General features: G+C 45.0%; 1 protein-coding gene across 1 annotated transcript; it reads right to left on the bottom strand.

The window, feature by feature from the left end:
- Positions 1 to 921: 921 nt before the first annotated feature.
- On the bottom strand, positions 922 to 6,334 carry LOC120708482 (probable inactive receptor kinase At5g58300). Its single transcript, XM_039993763.1, has 3 exons — positions 5,946 to 6,334; positions 2,695 to 4,044; positions 922 to 1,826 (listed from the first exon to the last, which is right to left on the bottom strand). The coding sequence occupies exons 2-3, from the start codon at positions 3,971 to 3,973 to the stop codon at positions 1,201 to 1,203; spliced, it is 1,905 nt and encodes a 634-aa protein (XP_039849697.1). The 5' UTR covers positions 3,974 to 4,044; positions 5,946 to 6,334; the 3' UTR covers positions 922 to 1,200.
- Positions 6,335 to 14,665: the final 8,331 nt, after the last annotated feature.

The following is a 14,665-nucleotide window of genomic DNA, read 5'->3' as shown; positions in this document are numbered from 1 at the left end:
ATTAGCTTTATTTTTTATTAATAGTATATATTTATAATTGATACATAGATAAATGTTATTTTATATTTAATTTTTCATAATGGCATTGGTGGGTGATTTTTAATTAGGCACAGGGGTATTTTAGGATAATTTTTATCGTAATGGCAGTGGTGGGTAATTTTTATTTTTCTATTTTTCTCCGATTAATGTGGAAATTTTTAGACCTTGAAAGCGAACGTGGAAGCTCCATTTGTTGGCCAAATAATAAGATAATAAAGATAGATATTTTGTTAAATTTTGTGCGTTTGAGAGACGATTCTTTAGTCCGTGTGCAACAGTTGTAATGTAATCGAGGGAGTCCAGTCCAAAAGCCTGAAGTGAGCATCAAATTTGCACCGTAGGTAAACTAGGCACTGGATTAAGTCATGCTTGAGACTTTCCAGTTTGCAACTTCGCGTTTAGCAGGGTCACTCCTGATTGCCATGAGAAAAGGCAGCCGGAACTCCTCCCCTCGTCAGTTTCGACACCGTCGGCCAGCGTCCCACGACCGCCACGTGAAATCGCGGCCCCGGCGCATGAATGCCATCACGGCTGCCGCCGACCCCGGCAACCAAGCACGCCGCGGGCCTACCACTGCCGTGAAGGCGCGCACGGCTACAGCCTTCCTCTGCCTCCTGCGAGGCTGCGTCAGCAGCTACGAGGCGGGCCGCGGGCGGCGCGGCAAGCATGGAGCAGTCTGAATCAAGAGCACAAGCGCGCGCATCTATTCCAACAGCAAGCGGTTGCTACGCACCGGGCACCAGCAACCAGGTAAAGCAATGACTTCGTTTGGTTCGATCTTTCCAACAGCTACGAACCAAAAACCCTCAAGAAAAGGGGAAGGGGAAGGGCACCAGATCTATGCGAAAAGCACTGCGAGATCCGACTGGTGAGTGGCGGAAATGTAAGGGAAATCAAATTCATTAATCACGCTGCAGAGATTATGTCAAATTACAGAACAACATTATCCTATGAAAATCAGAAGAGCTACTGATTTAACTGAACGACACAATGGCATGGATTATCAATCAGATCGCTACAATATGATGGGGGGAAAATGGACAACAGATTTACTGAAAACGACCGACGCGCTGCGCAGGCGGCTATCAACTTTGCTGAAGCTCTATAGGCAATTCACTATGCAACCTAGCTACCATGTCTGGCTAAACTATGCTGTACCCCTCATGGTGCTTGGGCAGTCTCCGGCTTGTCCTCCAAGGGCGTCCTTGTCCCCGATGAGTAGGAGTTCCGGATCTCCGTGATCCTCCTTATCACCTCCTCCATCTTAGGCCGCTGGTCGGGGACCATGGCCACACATGCCATTGCGACCTGGAGCATCTGAACCATCTCGTCCTCGACGTTGGGATGCCTTAACAAGTCCACGTCGAAGACCTCGGCGGTCCATTCTTCACGAACCACAGATTGCACCCATCTTGGAAGGTGCTCGATGGAATCCTCGCGCCCGGGAGATCTGAGAGGGGCTTTTCCGGTTAGCATTTCAAGGAGCAAGACACCGAAGCTGTAGATGTCGGACTTTTGAGTTGGTTTTTTGGTCTCAAGGACTTCTGGTGCTCGGTATCCGACAAGCCGTGGGGGCGCCTGTGGAGTGGTCATGAGCTGTGCCAAGCCAAACTCAGACACACAACCGTCCTGGTTCTGTGATAGGAGGACGTTCGATGCTTTGATGTTGCCATGTATGAACTTCCCACCTCCCTCGGCATGAAGATGGGCAATACCACTGGCTACATCAAGCGATATCTTGACCCTTGTCTCCCAGTCCAGTGGAGCTCTTCCAGCAGATTTACTCCCTGAAAGTAGTTACAATGAAAATGCAATAGTGTCAATTCATTTCGACGGTCAACACACATTAGACAATTTCTCTTCAACAAGGCATACTCTTCAACAAAGACTGATGCTCGTGGCATAGGCTAACAAACACTAAAAACATAACATTAAATCTCTGAATCTTTTTAATTTTTTGTGGAATCAAAATGTCTGAATCCTATTGATACACTTACAGTGAATGCTAATTCCCGTGCACAGTTTCTAACTCATGGTTTGAAACAAAAGGGAACATGTAATTAACTTGGAGAAATGGTAATAAGTTTAGTTGATTATTTCTGTTAGAGAAGGAAAAAAAAGCCATTCTCCATATGACCTCACAACGAAACAAGAGATAACACATTACACATCAATTATAGCACAAAATACAATACTACCTGACCCTATTTCTTTAACAATAAGATTAAAGAGCACAATCCAAACAGAAAAGTGATATGTGATGGTCTCTCTCTAGGAAAAAAAAATCAGATCACAAAAGTTAGACCGATGACAAAAATAAGTTTTATCTACTGAAGTCTGAAGGAATCACCCTAGATTATTAGTTACATCAAAGCATTAATCTTCACAAGGAAATTACAGAAGTTTTTAAAATAGATATTTAGCCCACTCCTGAACCCACTAATAGCATCTGATTTTACTGTAACAGTCAAAATGAATCTACAGTTTTGATTTTATGATTTTCTAGCTATATAGATATAACCTTGAACTGGTGCATATTAGTCAAACTAAATTGCCAATTTGTGGCTTCAGTATTGAGGAACAAGTTCAACAGGATAGAAAGCCAGAAACAAAGTGCTAATTGGTGATAATTAAATAGGCAAGCAAAGAACATACCATGCAAAACAGCAGCAAGGCTACCAGACGGGACATAGTCAAACACCAATAGCTTCTCATCCTTGGAGTAATAGTAAGCACGCAATGGAACAACATTTTGGTGCTGGCCAACCCTGCCAATTATCTCCATCCCCTGTTCAAAATCCTTCTTGCCCACCACCACTTCCTTCAGTCTCTTGACCACAACTGTGGTGCCATCCTCAAGAACAGCTTTGTAGGTGGTTCCATAACTTCCTTTCCCAAGAACTTCAGCAGAAGCTCTCAGTAAATCTTCCAAGTCAAAATTATATGAACTGCCCTCGAAGAAAACCAACTTATTCCTCTCTGCTTCCTGAACACCACTGCTGTAGTCTTCCTTAGGGTTTTCTGCCCTGCCACCTGCAACAGCCTTTCCTTTGGACGAAGCTGTGGTAGGTTCAGTGTGCCTCTTTCTCTTGAAAATACACATCAAGAGCACGAGAATCAAAATAAGCAACAATACTCCTCCAACAGCAGCAAGTGCAATTATCACAATAGTTTTGATCTTTTTCCATAAGCTCTTCTTGGTCTTACTGGGTGATGGTGGTGATACAGGAGAAGGAGAAGGTGCAGTTCCTGGACATGGTTCCAAAGGCAATCCACAGAGAAAAATGTTCCCCAAGAAGGAACTTGCTGGAAATTTCTGCAACGAAGGCGGTATTGGCCCACTGAGGTTATTGTTGCTCAAATTCAAATGTCTCAATTTGGGGAGTTGGAGGTCAGGGATGGGCCCAGAAAGTGAGTTGTTCTGGAGAAGCAATGCAGTAAGTTGAGTAAGATTTTGCACTTTCAATGGGATTTCTCCATCAAAAGTGTTGTATGACAGGTCTAAGAATGTTAAACTGGAAGAGAGGGAAGTTGGTATTATTCCAGACAGGTTATTATGCTGAAGGTAGAGGGAATGGAGGGCAGGAATAGATCCTACAGCCGGAGGGAGGTCAACAGTAAGGCGATTGGACCTAAGGCTCAATACCTCCAAGGCATCAAGCTTTCCAAGAGTGTCCGATGGTATTGGACCAAAGAGTCCTACAGCAGGTAGCCGCAGTGTATGTACACGGCTCTTATCTGGTGTGCATGTCACCCCGACCCAAGATGTGCAGACAGGTGTTGTGGAGCTCCAGTTGAGCTTCCTGCCATGAGGCAGTGAAGCAGAAAATGCGAGAAGAGCCTGCTTGTCAGAGTTGAGATCAGCACTTTTGGAATGAGGAATGCTTGCAAGGAGAGAAGCAGCCACAAAGGCTATCACTGTAAGAGGTTGCATGGTTGAGACTTGCTGGAAGAGAATTGGATTCAGCAATACTATACAAGCTTTCCCATCAGAACTTCAACCCTCTAGCAGCACAGAAAAAGAAACAGAAGTTAGCGAACAGCAGATAACATCAAGGGTGTATTTCATATAAAAGAAAGAATCCAGTATATGAAGCATGATGCATAAACTTTTGACCTCTGACACACTTTCATCACTAACTTCCTAATGAGAAGAAAAAAAAAAGAGAATCAAGAGCTGAGAAATTTGAGAAAAGATGGGCATCTTGCAAATGTTGGCAATGTTATAGAAAATAATACATCAAATATTTTAATCCCCAGAACACAACAGATCTTCAGATAGATAGATGGAAAGTAGGACATTTTATTGTACTAACAGCCTGTCAGTAGCATCTCTACCTAGCTCCAAATAAAGGCTCATTTCAAAAAAAAAAAGACTCCCTTGTTCAGTGAATAAATTGCAGATATTCTTACGGCCTACAGAACTGTGACACACTAAAACTACAAAAAGTACTGCACTAGAACACAAACAACAGAGTGTAACTTACTTGGCCCTAAGAAAACAGAGTGTAACTTGTACAACATGACAATTTTTTCAGAAGTTTCAGGGCAGCATCGAGAGCTACCCAAACTCTACCTACCTATGCTAGGACTTTGTACAATTCACTTTAGCAACTGAAATTCCCATGGTCAGAGCAAAACCTTTGTTGAAATGAGAAAAAAAACTGGATAAAGTGGTTCCATAGTGAGGCATACTATGCAGGGCGCCCCTCTGAAAGGAAACACACATGACCCTCAGTCTTTTCACCTAGTCTCAACCATAGACAACCATCAAACCGACCTGACATAGTTTATCTTCCTTATTTTTAAACGGGGCAGTTGGGGTTGGGGTTAGGAGCATATGACAAAAGCAAACCATCATACCTCATTACTTAACAAAGTAGCCATCATTCATCAGTCACGAGCCTCCTTTTAATAAAGCACATACCTCATTACTTAACAAATTAGCAACAAAAATACTCAGACACTATCCTCAAGCACTGGAATTATGACTATTAACCATCATAAGAGAACAGTGGCAGATGATGCCAAGAATTGTTTAGCCAAAGTCTCCCAGAGGGAAAAACTGCTAGATTCCTGTACTTGGAGGTGAATCTCCGTAATGTACTACCACATAATACTGCATTCTAGCTCACTCAAACCTTCCTTCTACACCTGATACAGCACTCATGCCGTTGCATTCTAACGAACCAAATGCTTACCAAAAGTGATGGCACATATACTAAAGGCTAGCACATAAAAAGCGAAAGCTCTCTGATGCAATGCAAGAAACCAAAGGAGGGAAAAAGACCAGAGCTTTGAACTTTTGGTGGGGGGCTGTGGTGAATTAATGCCGTTGTTCTAATGGCATGGATGGGCTAGCCTGGCATGGCCCTACACGCGAATCCATCCGCGCAACCGTTTGTGAACCCAGTAAAGTGAGGATATGACTGTCTCAACCACACAAATAGCATTTACAACATAATAGCATAAATCCTTTTCCATATGAAAAAATGGGATTACTAACACATCTAGAAAAGGAAAAGTAACCAAGAATTCATCACTCCAGAGAGTAGTACCAAGTACTTCCCAACTGGTTCTTTAAACAATGGAAGATTCAAACTAAACAACTCTTCAAACACTAAAAAAGTCGGTCAATTTTATCGTCTACTGAAGAAAAAAATAGCAGCTACTCGCATTTTATCAAATCCTAAACAGTGATCTTTTGCAAAAAAGGTCGAACATAACAAACTACATTTCAACAACCTAGAGTATCCCATACATATATCCTGCCTAAATCCTCTCACAAAGGTGGGGAATGGGAGCCAATCCAGACAAATTCCTAACATTGGCACCAAAATCGAGCACCGAAAGAAACGACTGCAGAAAACAAGAAAGCGGGCTGAAGAACGGGGGAGGTCCCAAACCTCCGGCGAGCAGAAAATCCAGAAAGCGCCGCCTCCCACTCTCCCTTCTCGCGCCTTCCGCCGCAAGATCCGACCTCCGGCCGGAACCACGCGAGGACGGCGCCGATTCGAGAGCCGCGACCGCGACCTCAGCCCGATCTGCCCCCGGAGAGGGACAGCATTGCGCCGAGGCGCCGCGGAGAGCCTCGGCGGGATCCCCACGCCGGCCCCCTCACGCTCTCTCCTCCTGCTCTGCTAGCTCGCTGGAGACCCGGGAGCTCGCCGCGACTGAGCTGTTTCCCGTGCCTGTGCGGGTGTGCCCCTGTCCGGAGTACCGCGGGTGTGGCGTGGAGCGTGAAGTGGAGTGTGGACGCGGCGCGGGCACCACCGGATAAGGCGCGGTGAGCCGGTGAGAACTCAAGTGTGCTTCGGGCTGTGCGCGTCGCTGGTGTTGTGTGTACGGGCCACGCTAAATTACGGTGAATTTTCCGACAACACTTTTTTTTCTGTTTTTAGAAACTTTTTTGTTCTTTTCTGAAAAAAATAAATTCAGACATTTTTTTATGAGCCAAAAAAAATTTCAAGTGAAAATTTGGTGGGTAGAAAAAATTTCAAGAAAAAAATTGGTGAGATAAAAAAAATTTAAGAGAAAAATTTTGACAGAAATGTACATCCAAAAAAACTCGGCTAATATTTTTTTAAAAAAAATTTGTATGAAAAAAAAACTGGATCGGACAGGGGGCGGAGCTGGTGGCGAGCGCCGCCGCCCCTGCCGGCGCACCGCGCCTCCCGCCGCGCCCCGCCACCGGGTCCCGGTCGCCGTGGTGCCCGCCGCCGGATCCACATCCCCCGCCGCCGGATCCGGCCTCGGATCTGCCGCCCACCACCGGCGCCGCAGCTCCGGGCCGCCACCACCGCTCCAGTGACGCGCGGCTTGCCCTCGAAGCGCGCGTCCACCTGGCGCAGCAGCTCGTCGGCGGTGCCGCAGAGCTCTGGGTCGGCGGCGGAAAGTCGGAGCACGGGGCGGCCCGGCGGGGCCGCCTCGGAGGGCGTGAAGTGGAGGGGCGCCGCCGCCTTGTAGAGGAGCGAGACGCGGAGGCGCCACGCGACGGGGCAGCCGTCGGAGCCATAGACGCGCACGACGCCCCCGTCCTCGGCGTCGACCGCTGCGGCGGAGACGGAGGGGGATCTGGCGAGCGCGTAGGGGGAGACGGAGATGGAGTTGACCGTCACGGTGGGCGCGGAGACGGTGCCGTCGAGCGGCGGGGAGCCCGGCTCCGTGGGTCGGCGGCGGCGCGGGGACGGGGAGCAATTGCCCATGGGGGTTGGGTGAGAGCGCGCGGGGGCAGAGGGTTTAGGGGGAGAGAGCGGGTGAGGAGGAGGGGGAATCACGGGAGTGGGCAAATGCGTGTGGGGAGAAGAGACAGTGGGCCCACCATGTGTTTTGGTGGAAAAAAATTGACCGGGAGAAAGAAAAGTTACGGTCTATCTGAAAAACAGCGTCGCGTGTGTGTACACATCTGGTGTGCATTTAAGAGAAGCGTGTTGGGTGTTTGGTTCTCGGGATTAATTGAGTGACGGATTTGCCCCCGAGCGGGACCGGTCGACGTCGGCGAGAGCCGCAGCCCTGCAGGAGATGTGCTGGCGTGGCGTGGCCTCTCTGGCACTGGCAGCCTGGCTCATTGACCGCAACAATCTTCTGCTGGCTTGGTTTTACCGTATGACCAACCAAAAACATGTATGCAGCCTGGCTAATTGATCACAGCAATCCAGCCATGTTTAGTTCCAAAAAAAATTTCTACATAGACCGTCTCATCAATTATTCAGACACATATATAGAGCACTAAATGCAGTTAAAAATTAATTAATTAATTAATTACATAGTATAATTATTTCATACTAGATAAATTTTTTTTAAATCTAATTAATCCATAATTATATATTAATTATCAAATAACAATAAAGTGTGCTACAGTATCAAAATTCAAACATTTTTGCGAACTAAACCCAACCTGGTAGTATGATTTGGCACTATCCAGTGCGCTCCAGTACTAGGTTGTTTTCTTTCTCCATTTTTTTGCAAAAAAAAACAGAAATTATACTCTTCCTTTCTAAATATTATAAATCCGAGCTTGAATTTCAGAAGTTGAGTATCTGAAAAGAATCTGGTGTAGACAGGTGGTAAAGGCTCTAGATTTTAGCCTAGAAAATCTAAATGCCGGACTCTAAAAGAGCTGAGCTCTAATCTTATATAATTTTGAACTATAAAAATTTAAAAGTTATATTGTGCTGTGAAGGATTACTTGGGCCAAAGACTCGTTACCACCCGTGTAGTATAATGATTCCGGTGTCGTTTTTCTCTTCTTATTCGAAGACAATTGGTGGGTACTCTAGGATATTGATCAAGGGATATTACTATGTCAGCCTGGTAGGTGTAGTTGGTGGAGTATGAGAGCAACGCAGCACAAATTTTATTATTGCTAACGTCTCCGATCAACAACCCACTAGCTCACTACTTCAGGAAAAGGCATCCGAACTCCAACGGCGTGAACAGATGGGAGTGAAACTGCAAGAGTAACAGAACAAAAGAGCTAGCTATGATGATGTGCAGAATACTCCATCAAATTTGTGCCAAAAATTCAAAACGAAGGTCTGCAGTTGGTTGATTGTTTAAAAGCTTGTCTCTCTGTGTGCGTATGTTTGGCTTCAATGGATTATCTTAAGTATCTTGTCTAAGAACCTGCCGGTTCTTCAGGCAATGCTCCAGTACGTTTCACTATTTGACAAGACAATGCAAAAGGACATCATGCTCCAACGCAACATAACAATGGAATGGTTTGCGATCTCGACGAGTGTGTTTCTATTGATATAGTAGAAAAATATAAGAATATAGCATTAGGAGACCATAACCAGGAAAAGAGAAAAAAAAACACACAATCACAACGCCGGCGGGTTGGATTGGGTCATCAATACGCGCCGAATACAACTCCACTCAAAAAACTCTAGCTGGTCGGATTGGGACATCGACACAAGCCACACAACACGTCTCTAAGAGACGCATGTCCGGTCGGATTGGGACGTCGACACGGACGATAACACACCTCTGGGGCCGCGGCTGACAACCTTCTCCACCTCTAGTAGCCACCGTCGAGCACAACCCCGCACTGAAAGGGAATCAAGAAAAACAGACCGCACCGCACCAAAGAAGGCTACCGCTATGCAGGACACACCGTCGAAGTGCCGCTGCAACACCACACACCAACCAACTGTTGGAGTAATGGGCTTGGCCCATTTATTCTAAAGCAATAAAAGAATTTAAAGCCCACTATTAATGCTAGGGAATCAATGTTTAATTCCGTACCGGGAATTGAGGAGGATCTCAACCGACTTAAAAGGTGGACTTCTTGTACACCACTTGTGAAGCCGGTAAGAGGAGGACGGTGAACCACACGCGCGCGCGCGCTCGCTCGCCGGGCCGGGCCGTGGCCGTGGCCGTGGCCGTGGCCGAGGCCGAGGCCGAGGCCGAGGCGCGGCGCGGCGCGGCGCGGCGCGGTGTGATGTGATGGCTATTTTGCCGTTGACAGCAATTAATCGTGCGATTAAACGTGCAATTAAATCTGTAATTAATGGCCATAACCGCATCACCTAAATGACTCTGATGGTGTCCAGGTTCAACGAACCTGAGCACCTGAGTCACTATATAAGGAGTGCCATGCCCCTCATCCATCCTGCACCAGAGCATTGAGGCAACTCGGCTCCTCTCTTCTCCCTCTCCAGTTGCAACAACTGAGTTCCCCAACGCTAATCTCTGCGCGCACAGAATTAGCGTGAGCAGGCCTCCGAAACCTTGCTCGCCTTGAGATCCTGCACGGGATAGGCGGGCAATCAGGTTTTTGGGTAACGCTTTAGCGTGACTGCTCAAAAATACTAAGGCTTTGCCCGATTGTACGACTACTTCCTGGTGGACGAGCCGAACAACTACGTCGACTACATTCTGGTGGCCGAACGACTACGTCGACTACATCTTGGTGACCGTTCGTGGGACTGCACTGCGAACATCTTCCTGCACCGATTTAGTTCGACTACTTCGACTGAGGCCAACCGAGTAGATGTCTACTCCAGTTGGTAACAGCGCAGCCAATGCCTCCGGCAACGGCCCCGCTTTAGGGTACTCCCTAAAACTTTGGTTATTTATATTGTTTATGCTTATATGTGTGATAAGTATAAACATGTTCACATGTTTACTTTTACTCCTTAAAGTCATAGAAATATTGCTAGTTTATACATCTAATTTTGGAATTAAAATATACCGAAAATTGCCTAGATTTCTAACAATCCAAAAACCTGATTGTGTTAATAGGCTTTCGGTATCTAGCTTTGCTGCATCAATCAAACCATCACCTTTTGATGGTTCAAATTACAAACGTTGGCAAGAGCGGCTTATACTGTGGTTAACACTATCGAGAGTGATCCATGTGAAAGAGGGTAAGCCTGAACAATTCTCTCCAGAGGAAGGGAGTGCGTTCGATGAGGCTGATATTCTCTTTCGAGGCTTGATCATTAGTGTTCTCGGTGATAACCTGGTGGATTCTTATATCCGGCTGCCAACTGGCAAAGCTTTGTGGGATGCTCTTGAGGCTCAATATGGAATATCTGACGCCGGGAGTGAGTTGTATATCATGGAGCAGTTCCTTGAGTACAGGATGGTCGAAGACCGTTCTGTAGTGGAACAGGCTCATGAAATACATACTCTGGCAAAAGATCTCAAAAATTGCAGCAAAGAGTCCCCATGTGTGTTACCCAATAAGTTTGTGGCTGGAGGTATAATCTCTAAGCTGCCACCTTCTTGGAGGGACTTTGCTACTTCTCTAAAACATAAGAGACAGGAGTTCACAATAGATGGACTCATAGGGACTCTTGATGTTGAGGAGAAGGCGAGAGCAAAGGACATACGTGGGAAAGGAGTTGTTGGTGCTTCAAGTGCCAATCTTGTTCAGAAGAACAACTTCAACAAGAACAAGAAAAAGCCACCGCAGAACCAACCAAAGACTAAGAAGACAACCACTTTTAAAAAGAAGAAGAAGACGGGAGCTTGCTATGTGTGCGCTAGTACGGATCACTTTGCTGCAAAGTGTCCGAACCGCAAAGGCAACAACTCCGCCAACATGGTTATTAGCGAGCCTGGAGGAACTTCGGGGTACGGTAATTTATTACCTACTGTTCTTTCAGTCTTTGGTTCACCCGAGTGGTGGGTTGATACTGGTGCTAATATTCATGTTTGTGCTGATGCTTCTTTGTTCTCTTCTTACCAGACCGGCGGGACTTCCTCCTTGCTGATGGGGAACGGATCACATGCGCGTGTTCTTGGTGTTGGTACGGTAAATCTGAAGTTTACTTCGGGGAAGACCGTGCAGCTGAAGAACGTGCAGCATGTCCCCACCATCAAGAAGAATTTAGTCAGCGGCTCTCTACTGTGTAGAGATGGTTTCAAATTAGTCTTTGAGTCCAATAAATGTATCTTGTCTAAGTTTGGTACTTTTGTTGGAAAAGGTTATGAAAGCGGAGGTTTGTTCCGTCTTTCTTTGTCAGATGTTTGTAATAAAATTGCATACAATGTTATTAACGTTGATGAAACAAATGTTTGGCATTCGAGGCTTTGTCACGTTAATTTTGGTTGTATGATGCGCTTAGCTAATTTGAGCTTAATTCCAAAGTTCACTTTTGTCAAAAATTCTAAGTGTCATGTATGTGTTGAATCAAAACAAACTCGTAAGCCTCATAAGACCGCGGAGGCAAGGAGCTTGGCACCCTTAGAATTAATTCATTCCGATTTGTGCGAAATGAATGGAGTGTTGACAAAAGGTGGTAAAAAATATTTCATGACTTTGATTGATGATAGTACTAGATTTTGTTACATCTATTTGTTGAAGTCAAAAGATGAAGCTTTACACTACTTTAAAATCTATAAAGCTGAAGTAGAAAACCAACTTGAGAGAAAGATCAAAAGAGTTAGGTCAGATCGTGGTGGCGAGTATTTCTCAAATTTATTCACTTTATTTTGCGAGGAACATGGTATTATTCATGAGAGGACGCCTCCCTATTCACCTCAGTCAAATGGGGTTGCCGAAAGAAAGAACCGCACTCTAACGGATTTGGTTAACGCCATGTTAGATACAGCGGGACTTTCCAAGGAATGGTGGGGTGAGGCTATATTGACTGCATGTCATGTCCTAAACCGTGTTCCTACAAAGAATAAAGAGATAACTCCTTTCGAGGAATGGGAGAAGAAAAGGCCAACACTGTCATACTTACGTACATGGGGTTGTTTGGCAAAAGTGAGTGTGCCAATAACCAAGAAACGTAAGCTTGGACCTAAAACTGTGGATTGTATCTTTCTAGGTTATGCTATTCACAGCGTTGGATATAGATTTTTAATAGTGAAATCTGGAGTACCTGACATGCATGTTGGTACTATAATGGAGTCCAGAGATGCTACATTTTTTGAAAACATTTTTCCCATGAGAGATGAAACAAGTTCATCTAGGCAAGAGTTCATCAAGGATGATGGCTCTGCTGAGCCGATAGAACACAATGAACATACACTTGTAGAAAATTCTGAGGAGGATAACAATGATGCTCCGAGAAAGAGCAAGAGACAAAGGACTGTAAAGTCTTTTGGTGATGATTTCATTGTATACCTCATAGATGATACACCCAGAACCATTGAAGAGGCATATTCATCTCCTGATGCTGACTATTGGAAGGAAGCAGTAAGGAGTGAGATGGATTCTATTATGTCTAATGGAACCTGGGAGGTCGTTGAACGTCCTTATGGATGTAAACCGGTTGGATGCAAGTGGGTGTTCAAGAAAAAGCTTAGGCCAGATGGTACTATTGAAAAGTACAAGGCTAGGCTTGTGGCCAAGGGTTATACACAAAAAGAAGGAGAAGATTTCTTTGACACTTATTCACCAGTTGCCCGATTGACCACAATTCGAGTGTTACTTTCCTTGGCAGCCTCTTATGGTCTTCTCGTTCATCAGATGGACGTTAAGACGGCTTTCCTCAATGGAGAGTTAGAAGAGGAGATCTATATGGATCAGCCGGATGGGTTTGTATCAAAGGGTCAAGAAGGAATGGTTTGTAAGTTGTTAAAATCTTTATATGGTCTCAAGCAAGCGCCTAAGCAGTGGCATGAAAAGTTTGATAGAACTTTGAGCTCTGCCGGCTTTGTTGTGAACGAAGCTGACAGATGTGTGTACTATCGCTATGGTGGGGCTGAAGGAGTGATTTTGTGCTTGTATGTGGATGACATACTGATCTTTGGCACTAGCCTTAATGTGATTAAGGAAGTCAAAGAGTTTTTATCTCAAAATTTTGAGATGAAGGATCTGGGAGAAGCTGATGTTATCCTTAATATAAAGCTGGTAAAAGAGATCAATGGTGGGGTGATTCTTACACAGTCTCACTATGTGGAGAAGGTGTTAAGTCGCTTTGGTTATAGTGACTATAAACCTGTCTCAACACCATATGATGCCAGTTTAATTCTTAGAAAGAACAAAAGGATAATGCGAGATCAGCTGAGATATTCTCAGATCATTGGTTCATTAATGTATTTAGCGAGCGCTACAAGACCTGATATCTCGTTTGCTGTAAGCAAACTGAGCCGGTTTGTTTCAAACCCGGGAGATGATCATTGGAAGGGTCTTGAAAGAGTAATGCGCTATCTGAAGGGGACAATGAACTATGGAATTCACTACACCGGGTACCCAAGGGTACTAGAAGAGTATAGTGATTCAAATTGGATTTCTGATGCTGATGAGATAAAGGCCACAAGTGGATATGTGTTTACACTTGGTGGTGGAGCTGTTTCCTGGAAGTCTTGCAAGCAGACCATCTTAACGAGGTCAACTATGGAAGCAGAACTCACAGCATTAGATACCGCCACTGTTGAGGCTGAGTGGCTTCGTGAGCTCCTTATGGACTTGCCGATAGTTGAAAAACCATTACCGGCAATCCTAATGAACTGTGACAATCAAACGGTAATTGTCAAGGTGAATAGTTCAAAGGATAACATGAAGTCATCTAGACATGTGAAAAGGCGGTTGAAATCTGTCAGAAAATTGAGAAACTCCGGAGTTATAGCCCTGGACTATGTTCAGACGGCTAAAAATCTGGCAGATCAGTTTACAAAGGGTCTTTCACGAAATGTGATAGACAATGCATCTATGGAATTGGGCTTGAGACCCACGTGAGTCATTCTATAGTGGAAACCTGTCCTATGTGATCGGAGATCCCGTGAATTAGGATGGTGAAACAAAACTAAAGTCTGACTGTGAGAAGAGAACCTTTGTGAAAAGGGCTCATTCCGTGTATAAGGTGCATTTCTCTTCTAATCTGTATGGCAGGTTGGTCTATACCTTAATGTGTGCCAAGTGGTTTCTTTTAAACAAATGAGTTGTTTTCTTGAAACAAAAGATGTTGTCCTACAGAACATCTGAAAGGAACACACCTATATGAGTTTGACCACTGGTCATGGTCTATGAGAATTGGGTATTCTCTAGAAACTCATGAAGGGCCTGGAGTATGACTTATAAGCTCCAAACCGCGGGGATGCTTTTGCAGCCTAGTACCAGTGTAGGGCTCTGGTCAAACTTGTTTGCACAAAACTGGCAATTCAAGGCATAGTCCATTGCACAGTTGTGATTAAGTGTAGCCTTTGTCCTAGATGGAAGTTCAAC

Source organism: Panicum virgatum, chromosome 5K (assembly GCF_016808335.1).
Source record: "Panicum virgatum strain AP13 chromosome 5K, P.virgatum_v5, whole genome shotgun sequence".
NCBI classification, from domain to species: Eukaryota; Viridiplantae; Streptophyta; class Magnoliopsida; order Poales; family Poaceae; genus Panicum; species Panicum virgatum.
Note: the sequence above shows the minus strand (reverse complement) of the source record. Positions and strands in the feature narration are given on the sequence as shown.